Source organism: Scyliorhinus canicula, chromosome 6 (assembly GCF_902713615.1).
Source record: "Scyliorhinus canicula chromosome 6, sScyCan1.1, whole genome shotgun sequence".
Taxonomy (NCBI): domain Eukaryota; kingdom Metazoa; phylum Chordata; class Chondrichthyes; order Carcharhiniformes; family Scyliorhinidae; genus Scyliorhinus; species Scyliorhinus canicula.
The window spans coordinates 10,978,427-11,006,224 of NC_052151.1; the positions used below are offsets into that span (position 1 = coordinate 10,978,427).

The 27,798-nt window shown below is 47.7% G+C and overlaps 1 protein-coding gene across 6 annotated transcripts in view; it reads left to right on the top strand.

Annotated features, from left to right (window-relative positions):
• LOC119966976 (dynein heavy chain 8, axonemal-like) overlaps window positions 1–27,798 on the top strand; it is a 1,648,910-nt gene that overhangs the window by 1,522,827 nt on the left and 98,285 nt on the right. For all 6 annotated transcript variants that reach the window (XM_038798944.1, XM_038798946.1, XM_038798947.1 and 3 more), the window contains 8 exons: window positions 250–432; window positions 910–1,015; window positions 2,405–2,657; window positions 4,783–4,973; window positions 14,861–14,982; window positions 20,076–20,194; window positions 20,512–20,714; window positions 22,701–22,774. In XM_038798944.1, the coding sequence (XP_038654872.1) occupies window positions 250–432; window positions 910–1,015; window positions 2,405–2,657; window positions 4,783–4,973; window positions 14,861–14,982; window positions 20,076–20,194; window positions 20,512–20,714; window positions 22,701–22,774 (1,251 nt within the window). The remainder of the gene's footprint in view (window positions 1–249; window positions 433–909; window positions 1,016–2,404; window positions 2,658–4,782; window positions 4,974–14,860; window positions 14,983–20,075; window positions 20,195–20,511; window positions 20,715–22,700; window positions 22,775–27,798) is intronic.

Here is a 27,798-nt window from a genome sequence, read left to right on the forward strand (position 1 = left end):
TCATGTTTAAGTGCCCTGCTCCTGGCATGCTCACCTACAATTCTCATTGAGGACCCTATAGCTCCTGTTACTTTCTCCATGACAACTCTGCAGCCAACTCATCAACCAATCATCACCCTTCCTCCTTTAGTATAAATTGTTTGAAATTTGATGTTCTTGTGTTTGTGCTGTTGAGTGCAAGATGAAAAGCTTCAGCAACATGTCTCTTTTTCAAGCAACAAAATATTTTTATTGATTGTTTTTGTGCAGGTGAAAGTGGGAGATAAAGAAACTGATGTAATGGCTGGATTCATGTTCTACATTACTACAAAACTTCCTAACCCTGCCTACACTCCAGAAATCAGTGCCAAGACATCAATCATTGACTTCACTGTAACCATCAAGGGTCTTGAAAATCAGCTACTTGGCCGAGTGATTCTCACTGAGAAACAGGTAACGTCGGGATCTCTGAGTCACAGCATGAAGCAGGAACTGGTGACTGATGTGTTCTGCGATCATGGAGTCTCATGTAAATGAGCATAGCATTTTTGAGTTGTCAATGCCATTTGCAACATTTTGAATAAAGGCACATCATAAATTGTCCTCCTAGATATACCAATAACAGGTAAACATAGCAATCCTGAGGTAAGATAAGTAATTAAAATACAGTACTTCAAACCAAATGCAAAATACTCCCTGAAGTATTAGAAGAAGGAAGAATTATTGTAGTTCTCTAATCAGCCTACCCTTAGTTTGTTTGCTGTTTATATGTTTACAATTGACTTTTGTTTCCTTTTCTTTCACCCACTAATTTATTTCATACATTCTACTTCGCCCTCTTTCCTTCCTCAAAGTAATACTTTTCTTTACTTTTCACCTCACTGATTTGGAGCAATTGTTTTTAACTATCTCCCATCTATGATAACTTAGGAGCTGGAGGCAGAGCGTGTGCAGCTGATCGAGGAGGTTACTGCCAACAAACGCAAAATGAAGGAATTGGAGAATAACCTGCTCTTCAAGCTCAGCACCACCAAAGGTAAATATCTCACTTGTTATCCATGTCACATGCTCATTGCTTATGCTGCTACAGTCCCTGCAGTTAATACTTTGCAGCAGTCTGATAAAAATAGTCCAACACAAAACAAAAGCAAAATGCTGCAGGTGCTGGAAGTCTGAAAGAAAAACATACAATGGGGGAAATACTGGAAGTATCATAATAAACACATTTGGCGTCACAAGTAGGCTTACATTAACACTGCAATTTAGTTACTGGGATAAACCCCTAGTTGCCAAATTCGGGTGCCTGTTCAGGTACACTGAGGGAGAATTCAGAATGTCCAATTCACCAAACAAGCACATCTTTCGGGACTTGTGTGAGGAAACCGGAGCACCCAGAGGAAATCCACGCAGACACGGGGAGAACGTGAAGACTCCACATAGACAATGACTCAAGCCGGGAATCGAACCTGGGACCCTGGAGCTGTGAAGCAACAGTGCTAAGCACTGTGCTACCGTGCCACCCACATCTGTGGAGCATCTAGAACATAGAACAGTACAGCACAGAACAGGCCCTTCGGCCCTCAATGTTGTGCCGAGCCATGATCACCCTACTCAAACCCACGTATCCACCCTATACCCGTAACCCAACAACCCCCCCCCCTTAACCTTACTTTTATTAGGACACTACGGGCAATTTAGCATGGCCAATCCACCTAACCCGCACATCTTTGGACTGTGGGAGGAAACCGGAGCACCCGGAGGAAATCTGTGGAGACAATGACAGCGTTGATGTTGCAGGGCAGTGACCTTTCTTCAGAACCGAAGACAGATAAAAATATAATATTTTTTTGTGAATTGAGATAGGGGAAAGGAGAGGATGATCGGTTGGAGGTTAACTGAGATTAGTCGGGAGATTAACTGACAAAAGATTTTATGGTACAACAGACAAAGTGGGTGGTAATGGTAACAGTAAAGAATCAAAAGAGTTCCCCCGAGTAGGTATGAATAGCAGAATAATGAATAACTCTGCCAAAAACAAAGAATGAAAACAACGTTTGAGACCGAAAAGAAGCAAAATGGGGAGACTGAAGTTATGATCTGAAATTATTGAACCAATAAAGATAATGATAGTCAGTATTTCAGTATGAAGATCTATACCTGCCTCTCTGGCAAAAGAAAGACACTGTACAACCTTTCAAGAATATTCTGTCAATTATTTTTAATCTCCTGAAGGGAGTATCAATGTGAGTTTTGTAAATCTTCTCTGAAGGGAGACAATAAGGTTGTGTGGAGGATAAACACCAGCATGGTCCTGTTAAACCAAGTGGCAGCTATTTCTGTATTGTATAAGCGCCATGTACTTTGTGAATTCAGCTCATAGTCATGAGGAATGAGGTCTTGATCAGCTCAATGGACATCTTTTCAGGTTCACTGGTGGATGATGAGTCTTTGATTGGTGTCCTTCAGACAACAAAGTCAACAGCGACTGAAGTTAGTGAGAAGCTGCATGTCGCAGCCGAGACAGAGATCAAAATTAACCTGGCACAGGAGGAATACCGGCCAGCAGCCACGCGCGGTAGTATCCTGTACTTCCTCATCACTGAAATGAGCATGGTTAACATCATGTACCAGACATCACTTGCACAATTTCTGAAATTATTTGACCTGTCCATGGCCAGGTAAGCTCAATAGTGTCCTATGGAATATTGCCAGTAAAATCAAATCATAATAGACATATGTGGATGTGAGACTGATGCCATCGATAAATATGTCATATAGATCAAAAGATTGGAAGCACGTACATAAGTCTGTTGACAGCTGGAGGAAATGGGAAAAGGATACTTTCTTGGTATTGATTACCTGATAAATATTGTCGTGATGAGTCAGATCTTTTAGACCATCAAATGCACTAGGAAGAGGGTCCACTCACCCGACTGGGCGGCGGGTTTGCTGGGAAGCAAGACCAGAGGAATATCGGAGCTGGAGAGACCATTCAGTCGGTCAAGCCTGCTCCGCCATTCACTATGGCCATGGCTGGCCTTCCACTTCAATGCCTTTTTCCCTCATTGTTCCCATATCAATTCACCATCATTAGTATTTAGAAATCTGACAATCTCTACTCTAAACATACTCAATGACTGAGTTTCCACTTCCCTTTCGGGTAGAAAATTCCAGAGTCACAACCCCCTGAGTAAAGAAATTTCTCCTCATCTCAGTTCTAAGTGGTATCCCCCTTATTTTGAAATTGTGCCCCTGGTTCTGGGCTCTCCAAACAACCATCTTACCTGCATGTATCCTGTCTATTCATTTAAGTATTTGTAGGTTTCAATGATGTCACAACTGAGAGTTTGAACAGATTTTAACTGGAGCTGGTTTAGCTCAGTGGGCTAGACATCTGGGGCAAAATTCTCCCTTACCCGGCGGGGCGAGGGGTCCCGGCGTAGCGGAGTGGCGTCAACCACTCCGGCATCGGGCCTCCCCAAAGGTGCGGAATTCTCCGCACCTTTAGGGGCTAGGCCCGCGCCAGAGTGGCTCCCGCTCCCCCGATTGGCGCCAATGGCCTTTGGCGCCACGCCGCCCGCCGTCGGGGCTGCCAAAAGGCCTTCGCCGGTCGGCGTGAGTCAGCGCATGCGCCGGAGTGTCAGCGGCCGCTGACGTCACCACCGGCGCATGCGTGGTGGAGGGGGTCTCTTCCGCCTCCACCACGGTGGAGGCCCTGGTGGCGGCGGAAGAAAAAGAGTGCCCCCACAGCACAGGCCCGCCCGATCACAGGCCAGGCCACCGTGGGGGCACCCCCCGGGGTCCGATCATCCTGCGCCCCCCCTCCAGGACCCCGGGGCCCGCTCGCGCCGCCTGCTCCCGCCGGCATAGAGGTGGTTTAAACCACGTCGGCGGGAGAGGCCAGACTGCGGCGGGATTTCGGCCCATTGCGGGCTGGAGAATCGCCGCGGGGGGCCCGCCGATCGGCGGGGCGCGATTCCCACCCCCGCCGATTCCCAGATGGTGGAGAATGCCGGACACAGCGGGGTGGCATTTATGCCGGCCCCGGGCAATTCCCCGACCCTGCGGGGGCCGGTGAATTCCGCCCCTGGTCTCACATGCAGAGCAAAGCAACAGTATGAGTTCAATTCCTGTACCAGCCGAGGTTATTTATGAAGCCTTCTCAACCTTCCCCTCGCCTGTGGTGTGGTGATCCTCAGGTTAAACCACCACCAATCAGCTCTCCCCCTCAAAGGGGAAAGCAGCCCATGGTCATCTGTGACTATGGTGACTTTCCTTTAAAACTGAGCAGGCTGGGACTTTTTTCTTTCATTCAAAGAGATAGCTGAGAGGCCTGGAAAATTCGGAAACATTATAATGGGGTGAATATAAATAAGTTATTTCCATTTCTGGTAAAGCCAGAATTATGGGTCATATATGAATAGCATAGACAGGAAAACAAGAGGAAAATTCAGGAGAAATTCCAGCTTAGAATTGAGGTGTATTTAAAATGCAGAACTTAGATAGTTGCAGGAATTAATGGGAAGTTGGATGCATAGATGAAGAAGAAAGGAATAAAAGGGTTGGAATTGGATGAAGGCTTATGGAAGCCGAAACATCAGCATAGGTCAAATGGGCTGAATGTTTTTTTTCTGTGCTGTAAAGTTTATCCAACCCGATACACACTTTTTTCTAAATAAGTGGAAGGTTTGGGAACAAAACCCACCTTTTTGTTCTACAAATGAAGAACTGCTCATGCTACATTTCAAATGAAACTACCTCTGAGTTAGGCCATCACACTCGGTTTCTGATTTTTCCATGCAGATCCAAGAAGTCACCTGTTGCTTCCAAGCGAATCAGAAACATTATTGACTACCTGACGTATGAAGTGTTTAAATATTCAGTGCGTGGTCTTTATGAAAATCACAAGTTTCTTTTCACTTTACTGCTGCCTCTGAAGATTAACCTTGAGAGAGCATTCATCAAGCACAATGAATTCCAGACCCTGATAAAAGGTACAATACTTTGTTCAGAAGAATCTCGGCTTAACATAGAGAATTAACTAATGAAGATATCCTGTTCTGTGTGCTTGACATTGATGTAAGATTTTAGAATTTGTTTAAGATTTTTTAAAACCTCTTTAAATTCTTGATGCCCACTCTATTGCTGGGAGAGAAACAAAGTGCCAGCCCGCTACTCCACAAGTCCGGTGGTGGTGGCGACACTGAAGATCTGGGGGCAGTCGGTCTGGACCCCGGTATGTAATAACCAAAGGTTCCTGGCAGGTAGGATGGACGGCGGGTTCCAGAGCTGGCAGAGGGCGGGTATTAGAAGGATGGGTGACCTGTTTATAGGTGGGAGCTTTCCCAGCCTGCAGGCGCTAGAGGACAAGTTTAAATTGCCGCCAGGGAATGGCTTTAGGTATTTACAAGTGCGAACCTTCCTGAAGAAGGAGGTGGTGGCCTTCCCGCTGCTGCCACTACGGGGGATACAAGACAGAGTAGTGTCTGGTACCTGAGTGGGGGAGAGGAAGGTGTCGGATATCTACCAGGAGCTGTTGGAGGCAGAGGAAACCCTGGTGGAGGAGCTTAAAGGCAAGTGGGAGGAGGAGTTGGGAGGGGAGTTAGAGGCGGGTCTGTGGGCGGATGCCCTAAGTAGGGTCAATTCCTCATCATGTGCCAGGCTCAGTCTCATACAGTTTAAAGTGGTTCACCAGGCACACATGACGGCTGAGAGGATGAGCAAGTTTTTCGGGGTAGAAGACAGATGTGCGAGGTATTCTGGGAGCCCAGTAAACCATGTCCATATGTTTTGGGCATGCCCGAAGCTTGGAGGGTTCTGGCAGGGGTTTGCCAGGGCAGTGTCCAAGGTGCTAGGAACACGGGTGGTGCTGAGACCAGAGGTGGCGATCTTTGGTGTGTCATAAAATCCGGGAGTACAGGGAGCGAAAGAGGCCGACGTTGAAGCCCCCCGAGTGTAGAGACCTGGATTAGTGACATGGCTGGGTTTCTCAGCCTTGAGAAAATAAAGTTTGCCTTAAGAGGATCAATGTTCGGGTTCTCACGGAGGTGGCAGTCATTCGTCGACTTTCTCGGGGAAATTTAATTTAAAATGTCAAAATGTCGGCAGTAGCAGCTTTTCGAGGGGGGGGGTTACTGTTGTGTTTCTTTGTTCTTTGTTATTTTTGGTGGTCTGTGAAGACAGAGCCGTTCGGGGAATTATCTATTTTTTCACTATGTTAATGTTTAACGCCAATTGTTCTTTTTCTGTTTTTGTTATAAAATTTTACAAATATTTCAATAAAAATATATTTTTTTAAAGTAGGAGTTCTGGGCACTGCAGTCAACCAACAGTGCCCAGTTAGAATGTCTGTACTGGTCAGCAGTTGGACAGTGTTCTGCCTTGTTCAATGCTGCCAAGAGGATGGCAAATACAACTTTGGCAGGATTTTAAATAGCAATTTAAAATAACGATCAGAAGTTAAAGGCGTGAAGAGAAAAGGGGGCAAAGACATTTGGCCAAGTAAGCCATGAATCATTGAAAAGCATAGTGCTTTATCCTCACATGTGAACAGAAGGAATTATCTATCTGGGATGTGTTGTACCATACTAAAGCAGATGGCAGTAGCTGTCAATGGCAATGCCGGCGTTGGACTGGGGTGAGGTTAAAGTCCAACAGGTTTGTTTCGAATCGCTAGCTTTCAGAGCACAGCTCCTTCTTCAGGTGAATCAGGACTTCAATAGTGGCCCAGCGATTTATTTCCTGATCTTCAAGTATTATTGTGATGCTTTTAGTGTCTTACATAGAAACATACATAGAAAATAGGACCAACCAGAGGGCATTCATCCCTTCAAGCCTGCTCCGTTATTCATTATGATCATGGCTGATCATCCAACTCAATAATCTGATCCTGCCTTCCCCCGCCTCCTTTGATCCCTTTCATCCTAAGAGATAAATCTAACTCCTTCTTGAAAATATACAGGGCACTTCCGGTTGCGGCTATGCGGAGCTAAGCCGCACGTTCGGCAGCTCCCGCTATTTAGGGACTTTTGGGCCGTTTCGAGGGCCCCAAACGGCGCTGTTTCTACGCATCGCGGTGGGGGAAGGTGCCTAGAAGAACTTGCCCCACACTATATGGTGCTCACCCGGAGTGGGAAGAAGAAAAAGGCTGCAGTAACTCCCCCAAAAAACGGGGGAAGAAAAACAAAATGGCGGCCGGCGCTCCCGCTATTTAGGGACTTTTGGGCCGTTTCGAGGGCCCCAAGCGGCACTGTTTCTACGCATCCCGGTGGGGGAAGGTGCCTGGAAGAACTTGCCCCACACTATATGGTGCAAAAGGCTGCAGTAACTCCCCAAAAAAATGGGGGAAGAAAAACAAAATGGCGGCCGACGCAACACCCGAGGACTGGTGGAAGTGGGCGCAGGAACAACAGGCCTCGCTCCTACGTTGTTTTGCTGAGCTGAAGGCTGAGCTGCTGGACTCCATGAATGCAACTACGACCAAGCTGCTTGGGACCCAGGCGGCCCAGGAGGAGTCTATTCGGGAGTTGCAGCGGCAGGCCGTTGAAAGAGAGGAGGAGGCCGTGGTCCTCGTTGGGAAAATGGAGTTGCACGAGGCACTTCATAAAAAGTGGCAGGACCACTTGGAGGAGCTGGGCGTTCGCACGAGGCGAAAGAATCTGAGGATCCTGGGCCTGGCGGAGGGGCTGGAGGGGTCGGATCTCCCGGCGTATGTGACCACGATGTTGAGCTCGTTGATGGGAGTGGGGTCCTTCCATTTGCCCCTGGAGCTTGAGGGAGCGCACAGAGTGTATGGGAGAATTCGGTAGTGAGGATCTACCAGGACTGGAGTGCGGAGGTGGCTAAGCGGCGGGCTGGGTTCAACCGGACGAAGGCGGTGCTTCATGCTAAGCAGGTCAGGTTTGGAATGCTGCAGCCTGCGCGCCTGTGGGTGACATACAAGGACCGGCACCATTACTTCGAGTCCCCGGATGAGGCGTGGGCCTTTGTACAGGCGGAGAAGCTGGACTCGAACTAGGGCCTGGGGACATACTTTGGCCGGCGTTGTTTCCACTGTTGCTGTTTTGTTCCAACTGTTTCAACTTTTTTAACTTCGACATGTGTGTTATGTATGCTGGTTTTCTGTTTGCTCTGTTTACGGGTGGGTTTGTTTGTTGGGCATGGTTGTGGGTTGTGGGTTGGGGGGGGGGGAGTTGGGGGTTTGTGTTCTATATGTTCTCTTCTGTACGGGGCTGGGGATTGAGGGGAAACTGGATTTTGGGGAACTGCGTCAGAAGGGTGGGGTGTGGCAGTGTGAAAGTGCGGGCTTTCCTCTGGTTTCCCGCGCTGCGGGGCAGGGGGGGTGGAGCTTGCGGTGGGGGCGGGGCCTCTACGGGTCTTCTTTCACGCGCTGCAGCAATGCCAAGGAGGTGTGGCAAGAGGGGGATGACCCCATGCCGGGAGGGGATAGGTTTTGGCGGGAGCTGCCAGGGTCAGCAGAAGTCAGCTGACTCACGGAAGTACCATGGAGGGTGCGTCGCGGCTAGGAGGGGTCCTAGCCTGCGGGGGGGGTACCGGGTTGCTGCTGAAACGACTAGGAAGGAGCCGATGGGGGCCGGGGGGGAAGAGGAGAGGCGCTATCGCCATGGGGAACGGATCGAGCAGGGTGTGCTGGCCTGGGGCGAACATCTGCCAAGCTATGGCTAGTCGGCGGGGGAGGGGGGCGGGTTGCCCTCTGATCCGGCTGATTACCTGGAACGTGAGGGGGCTGAACGGGCCGGTTAAGAGAACCAGGGTATTTTCCCATCTAAGAGGGTGAAGGCGGATGTGGCTATGCTCCAGGAGACCCACCTGAAGGTGGCGGACCAGGTCCGTCTGAGGAAGGGGTGGGTGGGGCAGGTTTATCATTCAGGATTGGACGCGAAGAACCGGGGGGTGGCGATTCTAGTAGGGAAGAGGGTGGCGTTTGAGGCGGCTGAGGTGGTGTCGGACAAGGAGGGCAGATATATCATGGTGAGGGGTGGGCTGCAGGGAGAGAAGGTGGTGCTGGTGAACGTATATGCCCCGAATTGGGATGATGCTGGCTTCATGAGGCGATTGTTGGGCCGCATCCCGGACCTGGAGGCAGGGGGCCTGATCATGGGGGGAGATTTTAACACAGTGCTGGATCCCACACTGGAACGGTCCAGTTCAAGGACGGGTAGGAGACCGGCGGCGGCCAAAGTGCTGAGGGGATACATGGACCAGATGGGAGGGGTGGATCCCTGGAGGTTTGGGAGACCGAGAGCGCGGGAGTATTCCTTTTTCTCTCACGTCCATAGGGTTTATTCCCGGATAGACTTTTTTGTCCTGAGCAGGGGATTGATTCCGAGGGTGCAGGATGCCGAGTATTCGGCCATAGCGATTTCGGACCATGCCCCGCACTGGGTTGATCTGGAGATGGGGGAGGCACGGGACCAGCGCCCACTCTGGCGCCTGGATGTGGGGCTGCTGGCGGAGGAGGAGGTGTGTAAGAGGGTTCGGAGAAGCATTGAGGGGTATCTGGATACCAATGATACGGGGAAGGTCCAGGTGGGAATGGTCTGGGAGGCTCTGAAAGCAGTGATCCGGGGGGAGCTGATCTCCATCCGGGCCCACAGGGAAAGGAGGGAGAGGAAGGAGAGGGAGAGACTGGTGGGAGAGCTTCTGGAGGTGGACAGGAGATATGCGGAGGCACCGGAGGAAGGGTTGCTGGGAGAACGGCGCAGGTTGCAGGCCAATTTTGACTTGTTGACCACCAGAAAGGCAGAGACACAGTGGAGGAGGGCGCAGGGCGCGGTATATGAGTATGGAGAGAAGGCGAGCAGGATGTTGGCGCATCAGCTCCGTAGGCGAGATGCGGCTAGGGAAATTGGGGGAGTGAAGGATGGGGGTGGAAAAAATATGTGGGTCCCCTGCTGGTGCGAACTTTCAATGAGGCGTGGGAGGGGGGGGCTTTGCCCCCTGGCACTGATCTCTTTGATCCTAAAACGGGATAAGGACCCCTTGCAGTGCGGATCATATAGGCCTATCTCGCTCCTTAACGTAGACGCTAAGTTGCTGGCGAAGATCCTGGCTACCAGGATAGAGGATTGTGTGCCAGAGGTAATTCATGAAGATCAGACAGGATTTGTCAAGGGGCGGCAGCTCAACACGAATGTGCAGAGACTGCTCAATGTTGTCATGATGCCGGCAGTGGAGGGGGAGGCGGAGATAGTGGTGGCGCTGGACGCACAGAAAGCATTTGATAGAGTTGAGTGGGGGTACCTGTGGGAGGTGCTGGAGAGGTTTGGATTTGGGGAGGGATTCATCAAATGGGTGAGGCTGCTTTACGCGGCGCCGATGGCGAGTGTAGTCACAAATGGAAGGAGATCGGAGTATTTTAGGCTCTATCGTGGGACCAGGCAGGGGTGTCCCCTGTCCTCCCTGCTCTTTGCACTGGCGATTGAACCGCTGGCCATGGCGTTGAGGGAGTCAGGGAAATGGAGGGGTCTGGTGCGGGGTGGGGAGGAGCTCCGGGTATCGCTGTATGCGGACGACCTGCTGTTATATGTGGCGGACCCAGAGGGGGGAATGCTGGGGGTGATGGAGCTGTTAGCGGAATTTGGGGGCTTCTCGGGTACATGCTAAACTTAGGAAAGAGCGAGGTATTTGTAGTGCACCCGGGAGATCAGGAGGAGGGAATTGGGAGGCTCCCCTTCAGGAGGGCAGTGAAGAGTTTCAGGTACCTGGGGGTGCAGGTGGCCAGGAGTGGGGGGCTCTTCAGAAGCTTAACTTCACCAGACTAGTGGAACAGATGGAGGAGGAATTTAAAAGGTGGGACATGGTGCCGCTATCGCTGGCGGGCAGAGTGCAATCCGTCAAAATGACGGTTCTCCTGGGGTTAGAACATAGAACATAGAACAGTACAGCACAGAACAGGCCCTTCGGCCCTCAATGTTGTGCCGAGCCATGATCACCCTACTCAAACCCACGTATCCACCCTATACCCGTAGCCCAACAACCACCCCTTAACTTTTTTATTAGGACACTACGGGCAATTTAGCATGGCCAATCCACCTAACCTGCACATCTTTGGACTGTGGGAGGAAACCGGAGCACCCGGAGGAAACCCACGCACACAGGGGGTGGACGTGCAGACTCCACACAGACAGTGACCCAGCCGGGAATCGAACCTGGGACCCTGGAGCTGTGAAGCATTTATGCTAACCACCATGCTACCCTGCTGCCCCCCACCATGCTACCCTGCTGCCCCTTGTTCTTGTTCCTCTTCCAGTGCTTGCCCATCTTTATCCCTAGGGCCTTTTTTAAAAGGGTGACCAGCAGCATCATGGGATTTGTTTGGGCGCATGGCACCCCGAGGGTGAAGAGGGTCTTCTTGGAGCGGAGTAGAGATGGTGGGGGGGCTGGCGTTGCCCAACCTCTCAGGGTACTACTGGGCGGCCAACGTGTCGATGGTGCATAAGTGGGTGACGGATGGAGAGAGCGTCCTGTGGGGATACAAGCCTGGGGGCCCTGGTAACGGCGCCGTGGCCGCTCCCTCCCACGAGGTATACCACGAGTCCGGTGGTGGCGGCTACCCTCAAGATTTGGGGGCAGTGGAGGCGACATAGGAAAGAAGTGGGGAGCTCGATGGAGGCTCCGTTAAGGGGGAACCATAGGTTCGTCCCGGGGAACATGGATGGGGGATTTCAGGGATGGTATAGAGCGGGCATCAGACAGCTGAGGGACCTGTTTATCGACGGAAGGTTTGTGAGCCTGGGGGAGTTGGAGGAGAAATTTGGGCTCCCCCCGGGAAACATGTTTAGGTATCTGCAGGTAAAGGCATTTGCTAGACGGCAGGTGGAGGGATTCCCTGCGCTCCCCGCGAGGGGGGTGAGTGACAGGGTGCTCTCGGGGGTCTGGGTCGGGGAGGGGAAGATATCCGATATCTACAAGCTTATGCAGGAGGTGGAAGAGGCATCAGTAGAGGAGCTGAAAACGAAGTGGGAGGGGGAACTGGGGGAACAGATCGAAGACGGGACATGGGCTGATGCCCTGGAGAGGGTAAATTCTTCCTCCTCGTGTGCGCGGCTTAGCCTCATTCAATTCAAGGTGCTGCACCGGGCCCACATGACTGGGACGAGGATGAGTAGGTTCTTTAGGGGTGAATATAGGTGTGTCAGGTGCTCGGGGAGTCCAGCGAACCATGCCCATATGTTCTGGGCATGCCCGGCACTGGAGGAGTTCTGGAAGGGGGTGGCGAGGACGGTGTCGAGGGTGGTGGGATCCAGGGTCAAGCCAGGATGGGGACTCGCGATCTTTGGGGTTGGGGTAGAGCCGGGAGTGCAGGAGGCGAAAGAGGCCAGTGTGCTGGCCTTTGCGTCCCTGGTAGCCCGGCGAAGGATTTTGCTACAGTGGAAGGATGCGAGGCCCCCAAGCGTGGGGACCTGGATCAATGACATGGCGGGCTTCATTAAGCTTGAGAAGGTTAAATTCGCCCTGAGAGGATCGGTGCAAGGGTTCTTTAAACGGTGGCAACCTTTCCTCGACTTTCTGGCTCAACGATAGGGTACTGGGACAGTAGCAGCAGCAACCCGGGGGGGTGGGGGGGACGTTGATTATGTTTGCTTATTTTATTTAAATTTGATTTATTTAATTTTAATTTATGGTTAAGTTCTCTTGTGGGGGGGGTGGGGGGGGACGTTGATTATGTTTGCTTATTTTATTTAAATTTGATTTATTTAATTTTAATTTATGGTTAAGTTCTCTTGTTTGGGGGGGGGTGGGGGGAGTGTGATACATGTGATGTTACGGTTTGGGGGGAATTGTGGGTGTTATGGGGCTGTTAGTTGCATATTACTGCTTGTTGCTATACTTGTTGTTATATTTTTATATTTTCTGTAAAAAATTCCAATAAAAATTATTTTTAAAAAAAAAAGAAAATATACAGGGCTGGATTCTCCGATTCTGCGGCTTTGACAACAAGATCCGTCTTGTCTTACGACCAAAAAGTCGGCACCGCCCCCGCACCGATGCTCCGCCCCAGTTTTATCTACCGATACTGGTGCAGAATGGCCGGGTCCGTGGTCGCGCATGACAGTGGCCTGTGGTGCCCGCTACATACAGCATGGCGACGGCCACGCACGGACCCGGCCTGCCAAAGATTGCGCCCCTGTAACCCCTCTCACCACCCCCGGACCACCCTCCACCATTCCCCCAGCCAGTGGAATGCCCCCCCCCCCCCCCCATAGCGGCGCTGAGGGAATAGTGGAGGGTGGTCCCGGGGTGGTGAGAGGGGTTACAGGGGCCACAGAAAAGTGAGAGGACACACGCCCCACGCTAATCGGGAAGGGCCTGGGGTAACGTCCTGAGGCTGTCCCGCCAGTGTGCGGCGTACTCATATTTGAGGGGGCAGAGCATTGTATAAATGGTGGCGCCCCGATTCCAGCATAAAAATGGATTCTCCTGCCGATCGCCGAATGCGATTTTGGCTTTGGCGATCAGAGAATCCAGCCCAGAATGTTTTGGCTTCAACTACTTCCTGTAGCAAATTTCACAGGATTGCAACTCTCTGGGTGATGGAATTTCTCCTCATCTGTGTCCTAAATGGTCTACCCCGTATCCTCAGACTGTGATCCCTGGTTCTGGACTTTCCCAGCATTGGGAACATCCTTCCTGCATCTACCCTGTCTCATCCTATTATAATTTTATATGTTTCTATGAGATCCTACCACCACCGCCCCCCCCCCCCCCCCCCCCCCACGTTCTTCTGAACTACTGCGAGTACGATCCTGACCTACTCAATTATTCCTCATATATCAGTCCTGCCATCCCAGGAATGAGTCTGATAACCCTTTGCTACACTCCTTCTATAGCAAGAACATCCTCAGATAAGAGGCTGGATTCTCCACCCCGTCGGGACACATTTTTGTTTTACCACACCAGCGGGATGCTCCGTTACACCGGCTCCTGTTCTCCAATCTTCTCGCAATTAAGGCCTACAAACCATTTGCCTTCTTCACCCCCTGCTGCACCGACAAGATTACCTTCAGTGACTGATGTACAGGGGCACCCAGGTCACGCTGCAAATTCCTCTGTCTCAATTTATAGCCATTTGGATAATAGTCTGCCTTCTTGTTTTTGCTACCAAGCGGCCAACCTCATGTTCATCTACAATATACTGCATCTGCCATTCATTTGCCCATTCACTCAACTTGGCCAAATCACACTGAAGTATCTCTGCAGTTTAACAGATGTAAATTAACAAATAATTCTTAGAAAATATCCCAAGTCTTTGGTCTCTGGCTGCTCAATAACTACAGTCACCAGGTTTGTAAATTTAAACACAGCTACTTTCTATTAATAGCAATAACTATAATTAAATATGCAAAATATAACTATAATGTAATAATAACTATTATCCAATTTCTAACCCCCCCCCCCCCCCCCCCCCCCCCCCCCGCTTAATTTACCCCACCTTCTTACACACACACAAAACAGACAAACACAGAGGGGAAAGAGGGGTGTAAAATATTGATGAAAGTAAAGGATAAGAGTCTTTGTTTCGGATTGATGTCTTCCAGTACACCTTCCTTCAATCCAGGCCCTCCTTGGAGTTCTTTTTGTTTTCACTGTTCAGAGACAAAACCTCCAGAGACACTGCACCATTCCTCACTTCCTCTGCTCAACTTAAAGATATATGTCCATTCAATATCCATGGATCAAAATGAGAACACTGTTAAATAAATGGGAAATAAGGGAATCAATAGAAAGAACCCTTACAAAGACAAGAAATGCAGGGTGAAGGTGAGGAAAGATAATGGTACATTGTTCAGAAAGAAATGTTTACAAGGATACTGGGGAACCATTTTATTAAAGGTTCATTCTTTGCCCAATTGTCTAGGTGGAGCAGCCCTTGACCTGAAAGCCAGTCCACAAAAACCTTTCCGCTGGATTCTCGATATGACCTGGTTGAACCTCGTGGAGCTGAGCAAACTCAGTCAGTTTGCAGAGATATTGAACCAGGTATTGTATCTATTTCTTGCTCATGATCATATATCACAATCTGGCTCAATAAATGTTTACTTTGCTCATCATTTCTTGTATTGCAACACAAGTTTCCAATTTAAGGATACTTCTGTTTTTATCTGTAATGCTTTATACGTTTTAGTGTCGTCTGCAAATTTACTCACCCATCCTTCTGCGCCCTCCTCTAGGTCATTTATAAAAATGACAAACAGCAACGGCCCCAGAACAGATCCTTGTGGTACGCCACTCGTAACTGAACTCCATTCTGAACATTTCCCATCAACTACCACTCTCTGTCTTCTTTCAACTAGCCAATTTCTGATCCACATCTCTAAATCACCCTCAATCCCCAGCCTCCGTATTTTCTGCAATAGCCGACCGTGGGGAACCTTATCAAACGCTTTACTGAAATCCATATACACCACATCAACTGCTCTACCCACGTCTACCTGTTCAGTCACCTTCTCAAAGAACTCGATAAGGTTTGTGAGGCATGACCTACCCTTCACAAAACCATGCTGACTATCCCTAATCATATTATTCCTATCTAGATGATTATAAATCGTATCTTTTATAATCCTCTCCAAGACCTTACCCACCACAGACGTTAGGCTCACCGGCCTATAGTTACCGGGGTTATCTCTACTCCCCTTCTTGAACAAAAGGACCACATTTGCTATCCTCCAGTCCTCTGGCACTATTCCTGTAGCCAATGATAACCTAATAATCAAAGCCAAAGGCTCAGCAATCTCTTCCCTGGCTTCCCAGAGAATCCTAGGATAAATCCCATCCGGCCCCGGGGACTTATCTATTTTCACCTTGTCCAGAATTGCCAACACTTCTTCCCTACGCACCTCAATGCCATCTATTCTAATAGCCTGGGTCTCAGCATTCTCCTCCACAATATTATCTTTTTCTTGAGTGAATACTGACGAAAAGTATTCATTTAGTATCTCGCTTATCTCCTCAGCCTCCACACACAACTTCCCACCACTGTCCTTGACTGGCCCTACTCTTACCCTAGTCATTCTTTTATTCCTGACATACCTATAGAAAGCTTTTGGGTTTTCCTTGATCCTACCTGCCAAAGACTTCTCATGTCCCCTCCTTGCTCGTCTCAGCTCTCTCTTTAGATCCTTCCTCGCTTCCTTGTAACTATCAAGCGCCCCAACTGAAACTTCATGCCTCATCTTCACATAGGCCTCCTTCTTCCTCTTAACAAGAGATTCCACTTCTTTGGTAAACCACGGTTCCCTCGCTCGACCCCTTCCTCCCTGCCTGACTGGTACGTACTTATCAAGAACATGCAATAGCTGTTCCTTGAACAAGCTCCACATATCCAGTGTGCCCAACCCTTGCAGCCTACTTCTCCAACCAACACATCCTAAGTCATGTCGAATGGCATCATAATTGCCCTTCCCCCAGCTATAACTCTTGCCCTGCGGGGTATACTTATCCCTTTCCATCACTAACGTAAAGGTCACCGAATTGTGGTCACTGTTTCCAAAGTGCTCACCTACCTCCAGATCTAACACCTGGCCTGGTTCATTACCCAAAACCAAATCCAATGTGGCCTCGCCTCTTGTTGGCCTGTCAACATATTGTGTCAGGAAACCCTCCTGCACACATTGTACAAAGAACGACCCATCTAATGTACTCAAAATATATCTTTTCCAGTCAATATTTGGAAAGTTAAAGTCTCCCATAACAACTACCCTGTTACTTTCGCTCTTTTCCAGAATCATCTTCGCCATCCTTTCCTCTACATCCCTAGAACTATTAGGTGGCCTATAGAAAACTCCCAACAGGGTGACCTCTCCTTTCCTGTTTCTAACCTCAGCCCATACTACCTCAGAAGAAGAGTCCCCATCTAGCATCCTTTCCGCCACCGTAATACTGTCCTTGACTAGCAGCGCCACACCTCCCCCTCTTTTGCCCCCTTCTCTGAGCTTACTAAAACACCTAAACCCCGGAACCTGCAACAACCATTCCTGTCCCTGCTCTATCCATGTCTCTGAAATGGCCACAACGTCGAAGTCCCAGGTACCAACCCATGCTGCCAGTTCCCCTACCTTATTTCGTATACTCCTGGCATTGAAGTAGACACACTTCAAACCACCTACCTGAACACTGGCACCCTCCTGCGAAGTCAAATCTGTGCTCCTGACCTCTATACTCTCAATTTCCCGTACCCCAAAACTACAATCCAGGTTCCCATGGATTGCCAGGGGGATGGGAAACGATGCAGGAAATCGGAAGGTAGTAAAACAAGGGCAGAAACAAAAGGCAGTAAGGGGGAAAGTGTAAAGCAGAGAAGCCATAGTCAAAAATCAAAAAGGGCCAAGGTACAGTGACTGAGGGAAGCTCAGTGAATAGGCCCAGTAATACTAAAAGGAATAAAACGGGAAGTAAAAACACAAATGAAATGAAATGAAATGAAAATGGAAAGCGACGCGGCAGGTTGTTACATGAAGGTATGGGTTCAACGACAAGGAAAATTAGGAGAAACATTAAGAGGAAAAATAACTTAGGAGAGGTTACGGATCAAGGTGTTAAGATTCAAAACAGAGGTATAAAAGCCAACATAAGTGCACTTTACCTGAATGCTCGTGGTATTCAGAATAAGATAAATAAGATGATGGCGCAAATCTTCGTGCATGACTATGATTTGGTGGCCATTACTGAAACATGGTTAAAGGATGGTCACGACTGGGAGTTAAATATCCAAGGGTATCAAACTATTCCAAAGGACAGAGTGGATGGTAAGGGAGATGGTGTAGCTCTGTTATTTAAGGATGACATCCGGGCAATAGTAATGGATGACATCAGTGCTATGGAGGATAAAGTTGAACCCATTTGGGTGGAAATCAGGAATAGTAAGGTGAAAAAGTCATTGATCGGAGTAGTCTATAGGCCATCAAATAGTAACATTATGGTGGGGCATGCAATAAACAAAGAAATAACGGATGCATGTAGAAATGGTACAGCATTAGCATGGGGGATTTTAATCTACATGTTGATTGGTTTAACCAGGTCGGTCAAGGCAGCCTTGAGGAGGAGTTTATAGAATCTATCCACAATAGTTTCCTAGAACAAGTGGTCCTAGATCTGGTCCTGTGTAATGAAACCAGATTGATTAATGATCTCATAGTTAGGGATCCCCTCAGAAGGAACGACCACAATATGGTGGAATTTAAAATACAGATGGAGGTAAAATCAAACACTAGTGTTTTGTGCTTAAACAAAGGGGATTACAATGGGATGAGAGAAGAGCTCGCTCAGGTCGACTGAGAGCAAAGACTTTATGGTGAAACAGTTGAGGAACAGTGGAGAACCTTCCAAGCGATTTTTCACAGTGCTCAGCAAAGGTTTATACCAACAAAAAGGAAGGACGGTAGAAAGAGGGAAAATCGACCGTGGATATCTAAGGAAATAAGGGAGAGTCTCAAATTGAAGGAAAAAGCTTTGACAAAGAGTCATCGGACTCGAAACGTTAGCTCTTCCCGTACCAGCCTCCCCGAACAGGCGCCAGAATGTGCCGACTGGGGGCTTTTCACAGTAACGTCATTTGAAGCCTACTTGTGACAATAAGCGATTTTCATTTTCATTTATTTTCTCTCCCTACAGATGCTGCCAGACTTGCTGAGATTTTCCAGCATTTTCTCTTTTGTTTCAGATTCCAGCATCCGCAGTAATTTTCTTTTATTGAAAACAACAATCCCTTCCTTATGCCCAATCAAATTTCTCCCATTGTTTATTTACTTATAGAAAAGTAAACAAGGCCAAATTGACTTCAAATGTATTGTTTTGCACCTACACCCTTTTATGTCCTAAACCTTGCAGTCTTCAGTTGAATTCAATTGGTTTTGTGTGTGCTCAACACAATAAAGGTATTAAATATAATATAATCTCTCATCACAGTCAGTTATTGAGTAGATCCAAGATAGAAATGGATTGAATTGTAGACATGAATGACATCAAGGGGGATAATGCAGGAAAATGGCATTGAGGGGGATCAGTCATGATCTAGTTCAATTGCAGAGCAGGCTTGAGAGGGGCTGAATGTTTCTATTTTGTATGTTCCTTTAAGAGAATAGATGTTTGAGGGTAATAAACTAAAGCTGCCATAGTCCCAGATGACCATAGGCTACTTTCTCCTTTTGAGGCAGAGAACTGACTGGTGGTTTACCTGAGGGTTACCACACCTCGAGGGGGCAAGGTTGAGAAGGCAGAGCCTTCATGGATAACTTCAGCTGGTACATAATTTAACCCATGCTGCTGGCCTTCCTCTGCATCATGAACCAGCTGTCCAGCCAACTGAGCCAAACCGGCCATCAGTCATACAGTTAATTTGGTGTAGATGATTATTAGCATTTAAACTACACTCATTTATAGCTGATCTTTATACTGATATAAACTATGCTCTGCTCTGACTCACACTATTTGCACTTCTGACTCTCTCTAGCTAACTCCTGCACACACTCTCCCACAAGGCTTAGCATCACTGCCTTATGTATTTGTAATTGTAGCTCCTTCTAGTGGCTACTTTAGACACCATTAACTCTTGCAATTCTTACAGTTATGATAATACCACACCCATCCTCCACCTGATGATCTGCCCTCCCCACCTCCAGAAAAGATCCCCATCTCCTCTTCTTGGTGTGACCAAGGAGGGTCTTGTGGGGCTGGGAGGAACTCTTGCCACTTGACATAAAGAACATGGATTTTCTTCTTCAGTTCTTCTTTGGCCACTAGTTCAAACTGGCCAGATATTGCAAGACGCTCAGTCCAGCTAATTCAGTCCATAAATAACAATCAGAGTCCTATTGACACCATAGGATTCTAAAATTCTACCTTAAATGGGCCTTCCACCTGTCTCTGGAGATTGACAGTTTGCCCAGTGTATATTACCTCAGTGATAGTGGGATACAAATTTAATGGCCACCATTTTGGGAGTGTTGCCATCCTCTTTCTACCAGAAAGAAGGGCTGGAATGTCAGCACAACAACTGAAAAATTCACACTGCTTTAAAAGTAATTATATCTTGAATTTTTGAATGTTGATTTTTATCGTTTGTCGTGTCATTACAGGTATCTAAGAATGAGAAGGTTTGGAAAGTCTGGTTTGATGCTGATGCTCCAGAAGAAACAACAATTCCGCATGGATACAGTGATTCTTTAGATGCATTCTGCAAGCTATTGCTCATCAGGTGAGTTGTGACAAGAGTCAGGCTGCCTGGTTTAAATTTCAAACAATGCTTGACAGTTAACTGCCAGTCACCATCAACTGGTGCATTCTTTATGACAATTCCTCCACCACTTGCCAAGCCATCAGCATCAGCACACTCTTTGCATACAGTATAAATTTGTTGATTTTCCTTCCATTGTTTTCTTGGGAATGACCTGATGAGTGGAAGATGAAAATCTTCGACAAAAAAGTTGCTTTTTTCAACAATACTCAAGATCTCAAAGACCCAAATATTAATTTTTAAATGTTTTTGATTTCATGATTACTTTGAATTTTCAGGTCATGGTGCCCTGACAGAACTCTGTCACAAGCTCGAAACTACATTGCTGATGCAATGGGAGCAAGATACGCAGAACCGGTGATTCTAAACCTGGAGACAACCTGGGAAGAAAGTGACACACAAACTCCTCTGATCTGTTTCCTGTCCATGGGCTCTGATCCCAGCAATCAGATTGAAGGACTGGCCAAGAAGCTTGAAATTGGTATGGATACAGTGTTTGTAGTGAATATTACAATCTGTTAGAATTCCCTGTGTTTCTTTAGAATATTCCATAGTCATGATCAATTAATATTTTTACATATACCATGAGGAAACCCCAGATTGCCAATGAAGAAAGTCACGATCAGCAAGTCCCTTTATGATACTTGTTTCCAACTTAGTTAGCATCAGATTCCCGGCTGGGTCACTGTCTGTGCAGAGTCTGCACGTTCTCCCTGTGTCTGTGTGGGTTTCCTCCGGGTGCTCCGGTTTCCTCCAACAAGTCCCGAAAGACATGCTTGTTCGATGAATTCGACATTCTGAATTCTCCCTCTGTGACCCGAACAGGCGCCGGAATGTGGCGACTAGGGGATTTTCACAGTAACGTCATTGCAGTGTTAATGTAAGACTACTTGTGACAATAATAACGATTATTATTATGTCACGCAATCCTTTATACGCAGCTGCAGAGCATAATTGGCATATTATGCCAACAGCTCACACACTTATCTTCGCAATGTACATTGAAATATAATTCAAGCATTCTATTTGTGCCACTCTCTTCATAGAATCTACAGCAACAGAGAGAGGCCCTTCAGCCCAAACTGGTCCAAGCCAACCGAAACGCTCAGCTCAGCTGTTTCATTTCATAGAATCTACAAATTTCATAGAATCTAATTAATTTCATAGAATCTACCTTTTGGTAATCGTCATTATCCCTTTTCTGATTTCTTCTTATTGCCTTCCTTTCATATTTCTAATAATGTTTTTCCCCTTCTCTCTCTTTCCAGTGATGTAAAGGTGAGGTTTTTGTTAGATTTATATTTTTATTTATATTGGGAATGGTTAGTGAAAGGCCAATACACATGGAGGATGTATTTTCTTGCCCCCTTCCTCAGCATTAAACAGGGGCAGCATACTTTTCCAATTCCAAACTCAACGGGTTTTTAATGACCCATCCCTGGCAGAGACTGGCATGAATGGAAGGAGCAGCAAAATGTGATGCTAATGAAGCCCTCTCAATCTTGCTGCTATATCTTGAGCTTCAGCCTGGTATCTCTGGCTTCAAATGGAGATTGGGAAGCAGCAAGTCCCAATTCTATTTTCTACTTCCTGGGAGTTCCTGAAATTTAAATAAATGTTCATTTTAAAGTCTTTGACATGATTCTTGGAGCCTTCCTCAAAGCACCATATTTTTAGGGCGGCACAGTGGCGCAGTGGTTAGGACTGCTGCTTCACAACGCCGAGGACCCAGGTTCGATCCTGGCACTGCGTCATGTCAGAGAGGAGTTTGCACATCCTCCCCATGTCTGTGTGGGTCTCACCCCCACAACCCAAAGATGTGCAGGCTAGGTGGATTGGCCACACTAAATTGCCCCTTAATTGTGAAAAAAAATGGATACTCTAAATTTATTTTTAAAAAGCACCATATTCTTCCAGTGCCACAGCTCAGCCAGAGAGTGAATTGGGAATTGAGGTGGGAAGTTCAAATACCTATTCTACCTCGTTTATCTTACCCCATCTTTGTTGAGCAGTTCTTGTGAAAGGAGACCACAGATCAATCTTCCTGCTATTCATTCAATCTCACTAATTTTGAAGGTGGGCATCAGCTTTGGGAGGCAGTTAGTGCATTTAGCTAGATTGTTAGCTTGTGTTCAGAATGACATGAATAGCAATGGGTTTAATTCCCATTCTGACCAAGGTAGACTTGGGAGCTGCCACCCTGCCCTGTCCCTGAGATTTTGCAATGGTAAACCACCACTACAATAAAACATTATCATGGAAACAGCTCAAGATGAAGCATCAGCAGACAATAAGCCAAAGGGCCTCAAAGTTTAAACTACTGCCACAGGATCATCACCAGTAAAACACTTTAGTCAATATTTGAGTATTTTAGTGGGTAGATGCAGTTGATATTTCTGTCTGATATAAATATAATGCAAGACTGAAGAAAGCTCTGTGTAAAAGTTAACCAAAGTGTTTTCTTTAGGTTGTAGAGCGATGTCCATGGGTCAGGGACAAGAAGTCCATGCCAGAAAGTTGGTGGCAATGTCTATGCATCAGGTCAGACAAAAAACATGTAAACGTCAATCATAAATCAATTTCATGCTCTATCAGTCACCTTCTGTTTTGAAGTTTTCAAAGATTTCCATGGTTCTTGTACTCAAGGTGAAGCACATCCGATGGAATGATTTTCCTCCTGTCTTAAATTCAGTATCAAATTCCAGCACTCAGTTAGCAAGAGCACGAAGGAGGGATTTTGTGAATCATCAGTTGGAAGGATTATCACCTCTGATTTCATTGGTTCTGTCGGAGCCCACTCCAGGACTTCTGCACAATAGTCTAAACCAGGGGTGGGCAAACTTTTCCGTGCAAGGGCCACATTCAGAAATTCACAATTTTAAAGGGCCGCATAGTATATTAAGTAAAATAATTACTTCACCCGGTTATGATTCTGGGCGCCTCATATAGAACATAGAACAGTACAGCACAGAACAGGCCCTTCGGCCCTCGATGTTGTGCCGAGCAATGCTCACCCTACTCAAGTCAACGTATCCACCCTATACCAGTAAGTAACCCAACAGCCCAGCTAGCCCGGCCAGTGTCCGGCCCAGCAGCCCCCCCCCTTTAACCTTAAAACAAAAATTAAAAAAAAAAAAAAAAAAATTCTTTAAGAAATTTTTTTTTTATGACTTGGTGGGCCGCATAAAGATCTTTGACGGGCTGCATGCGGCCCGCGGGCCGTAGCTTGCCCACTCCTGGTCTAAACTGACACTCAAGCGCAGTACTGAAGGAGTACTCCACTGTCAGATATGGATTCTTTGTTTGCCGATGCTGAAATCGTGAAACACGATTGGGCAGGGAATAGATTCCAACGCCAAAATTGCGGAGGGCGCAGTTTGATGCCAAATCGCAATTCTTCATCAACTCGACAGCAGTGTCAATGTGTACCAGAATGCAAGTACATTAAATAACATTTGCATATCATTAGAGGGCCCGACCCAGTATTCTCCGGAGCCTCCGTGATTCTCCTCTGATGGGCCGAGTTCCTGACATTACGGTTCGCTTGTGCTTTTAAAAATAGTGAAACCGGCGTCATGGATGATGAGAGCGAGAGGAGGTAGGACACAGAGAGGAGAGACTGTGGGCTGCTGGGCCGGACACTGGCCGGGCTAGCTGGGGTGTGAGGGGGCCCTGTTAGGGCCGGGAGAGAGGGGGGTACAGACCGAGTGGCCGGGGTGACCCCGACGTGACTGGGGCAGTGCCCAGGCATGGACCGGCATTACCAAGGCCATCTTGCTGCGCACCCCACTGACCGCCCACCTTGGCCCCTGGTTCTGCAGACTGACACCAGCCGTATGGGCACGCCCACCCCCCAACCGAGGGGCACAGATACCACATCCCACCCTCACAACCCCTCACTCCCCCACCCCCGACCACCCCTCCTCTCACTGCCTGCAACCCCCTCCATGATACATACCTGCCACACTACGGGGTGGGGGCCCTGGGTTGGCAGTGACAGCAGGCCTGGTCCATGGGATGGAGGATGATGACAACCTGCTCTGCAATGAGCCCTGGTGCTCCGTGTGCTGCCCACACCCGTGCCAAGTTAACTGGTGTCTAACTTCCTGGTCTTACTGTTCCTAACGCTACGCCTAGGTGGTTCCCCAGACGGTACAACGGGAGTTTAGGCGGTGTGCTGTGATTCCTGCCCCGCGACCTGAGTCCCCGTTGGTGGGCGTCTTCTGGGGCGACCGGGCCTGGATGGACCCAGCTGTTGCTTGAATGTCCCGGGTAGCATGATGCCACCCCGTTCTGCCCACTGCCCATCAAATGCACCAGGAACAGGAGGGGGGAGGCGAGGTGAGGTGTTCTGGCACCTCCCCTGCGGCAGTCAATGGCACAGCCCCCATTGCCTCCTCCTCCCTCGGGGTGCCAAATGGCCACAACGTCTCAAACGACTTTGTATCTGGGGATGTGGTGTAAGGTAAGCTTTTGATTATGCTGAAGTTGGGCGCGACACAGAAAATCAACAGTATTACTGTCTGGTGCTTGTCACCCGTTCTAGTGTTTGTCCTGAAGAAGTAGTGCATCCGTTTTGCGTATTGCGTCCAATCTTCTATGCTCGCATCAAACACATCCAATCTCCTGAAGAGCAGCATTTTCAAAGTAGTACAAACCCTTCCCCAGTGGTACCAGTCGAGATGGCCTGGTTTCCAATGATTAACAGCGCCGCCTGCAGCTCCACTTTATCCTTGTCGCCAATATTGTGGCCACAGAGGAGTCCACACAAGAGGTGTATATAAACTGGTTATTTATTATATAAGTAACTAGTTACACAATGTACGCAGATCCCACTCAGAACCTCTCTGGTCGGCTACTACTTGAGCCAAGCTTTAATGCATCGTGTCCATTGATCTGCTGCTGGGCCCCTGCCCCTCAGCGGGGAAACCCGTCCTCAACACCAGATCCATTCGCGTATTGCCCTCTGTAATTGTTCTGTAATTGTTTCTCCGGCACCCAAATGTATGTGTACCTCCCCAGTTTCCCCCCCCCCCCTCCAAACAGATGCCTACTTATGTGCTGAAACAATATTGCCAATTGTACAGAGCTGCTGTTGTTGAGCTAGCACATAATACCTCACCAGTTATTTTATTCTAACTTTTTCTTTGTTCTTTGTTTTGTTTTTTGTTTTGTGTTCCCTTCTCTTCTATGTGTATATTTATATATTCTATTTTGTGTACATAACGGTAAATATACTTTGTTCAAAAACCCAATAAGAAACATTTATATAAAAAAAACTATCCTTTCCATAGCCTTGAATTTAAATCAGGTTTGATGATGCTTAGACCTGAAATATTAACCCGGGCATGGAGCATGCAACGGATTATTACTGCCGTTGAGAAGCCTGAGCCTTTCAAGGCCTTGTTGCCATTCCACCAGAGAGCTGGAGTCAAACCACAGCTCATCAACTCTGGTGATATCAGGCAGTCTAAAGGTTGTTCAGGCATATGGACAAGCAGCTTCAGTGGGGAGGAGTGGTCCATTGCATAGGGTGCAAAGGCTCATATTATTTTATGGAACTCAGAGCTGCAATCCTGTTTGAAACCACTTGTTCTTCACTGCCTGGTATAACTAGGTGGAATGTGTGTGGAGTTCAATTCACCCTCCTGTCCCTCTACATTATGTAAGTGCATCATTGGATCCCAATTACCAGACAGCAATGAGGCTGATTTAGGTGAGTGGCTAATTTTGGTGAGTGCCGATTCTCCCGGGGCCGGGGTCTAATGACCACACCTGGGAGACCAGGGCGCCATTTACTACTGGTTTCCACAAACATGGACCAGTCGTAATGGCACCTGGAGGGGTCTCCCAGGCCATTAGAGACCGCTGTGAGGTTGGGACAGAGCAGGGTGGTACTCCCTTTGGCACCTGGGCACCTTGGCACTGCCAGGATGCTAGGGTGGTGCCCAAGTGCCAGGTTGGCACTGCCAGGGATCGGGCTCAGGGAGGTGGGGGAAGGGATGAAGGGTTATTTCCGGGGACCTACTGAAGGTTGTGGAGATGGGGGGGGTGTCGAAAACGGGGAGCGGGGAATCTAGTCAGCCGAACAAAATAGTGCCCCGATCTACGAGGAGCCTTCCCACTGGGCTTATGCAACTACCTTTTGAAAGTCACAATTGAATATACCTCCCCCACACATAATGCATTCCAGAGCCTAACCACTTGCGGTGTTAAAATGTAGTTTCCTCACGTCAGCTTTGTATCTTTTGCCTTAAATTGGAGTTGTCTGATTCCCTACCCTCCACAAATGGAAACTGTTTCTCTCCATCTACTCTAGCTGACTCGGAATTTTGAACATCGCTCCCACATTTTCTCTCAACTTTCTCTTCTCTAAGGAAGCTCCAGCTTCTCCAATCTACCCATGTAACTGAAGCCTCTCTTCCCTCAAACTATTCTCGTAGCACTTTGCTGCATCACTAAGTAACTATGCTTTATATCCTGGGATACAATCACATTTGATGAAGTCCAGACCTGAAGTGCAGTATCTGGAATTTCACACAACATTGTTGTGATCAAACCAGTGTTTTGAAAAGTCTTATCATAACTTCCTTGTTTTTGTGTTCTATGCCTCAATTTATAAAGTCCAGGTTCCCATGTTGCAGTTTAATCACTGTTTCAAATTCCCTTTCGACCTTAAATGATTTGTGTGATTTGCACAATGAGTCAATGTGGTTGACTCTTTAATGCCCTCTGAAATGGCGCAGCAAACCACTCAGTCCAAGGGCAGCTAGGGATGGGCAATAAATGCTGGCCCAGCCAGCGATGCCTACATCCCATGAGTGAATTTTTAAAAATGTATCTCCAGCTCCCTCTGCATCTGCACTTCTTTTGAAATACATTTACCAATAGATCTCTCCAATCCAACGTTTCCTTTGAAATTGTACCATTTAGTTTAAATTGCCTCTCCTTGTTCTTTCTACCTCCCTGTGATAAATTTCATCACCACATTTCCTGCCATTCCACCAACCTGTTTGTAGCTGTCATAGAGAATTTACAAGATGGGGGGGGAGGGGGGGGCAGTGAACTCAATACGATGACAAGCTATCCAATCTTAATTTCACTTTCCTTGGTTCATCGCTCTGCAGTTCACGGTTATTCAAGTAGACATCAAGTACTTTAACTGTGAGCTTGTGCCTCTACCACCCTTAGAGTCATAGAGTCAGAGATGTTTACAGCATGGAAACAGGCTCTTCGGCCCAGCTTGTCCATGCCGCCCTTACAGAGTTCCAGATCCCGCCAGCTGAAGGATGAAAAAGTGTTTCCTCACCTTCTGCCTAATCAATTACTAGAAATCAATGTCCTTGATTTTTTTCCTCTTTCTTCAGGTAAATAAATCATCCCTATGTACCTTATGCACACCCGTCATAATTTAATGCAGGTCAATTGAGTCAACCCTCAGCCTGCTGTGTTCCATGGAAAACAAGCACAGCCAATCCATTTTCTTTCCTCATAGATAGAACTTTCCAGCCCTGGATTAGACTCCGATTTTGTTATAATTTGGGTAGAAACCAGGAATTTTTTTT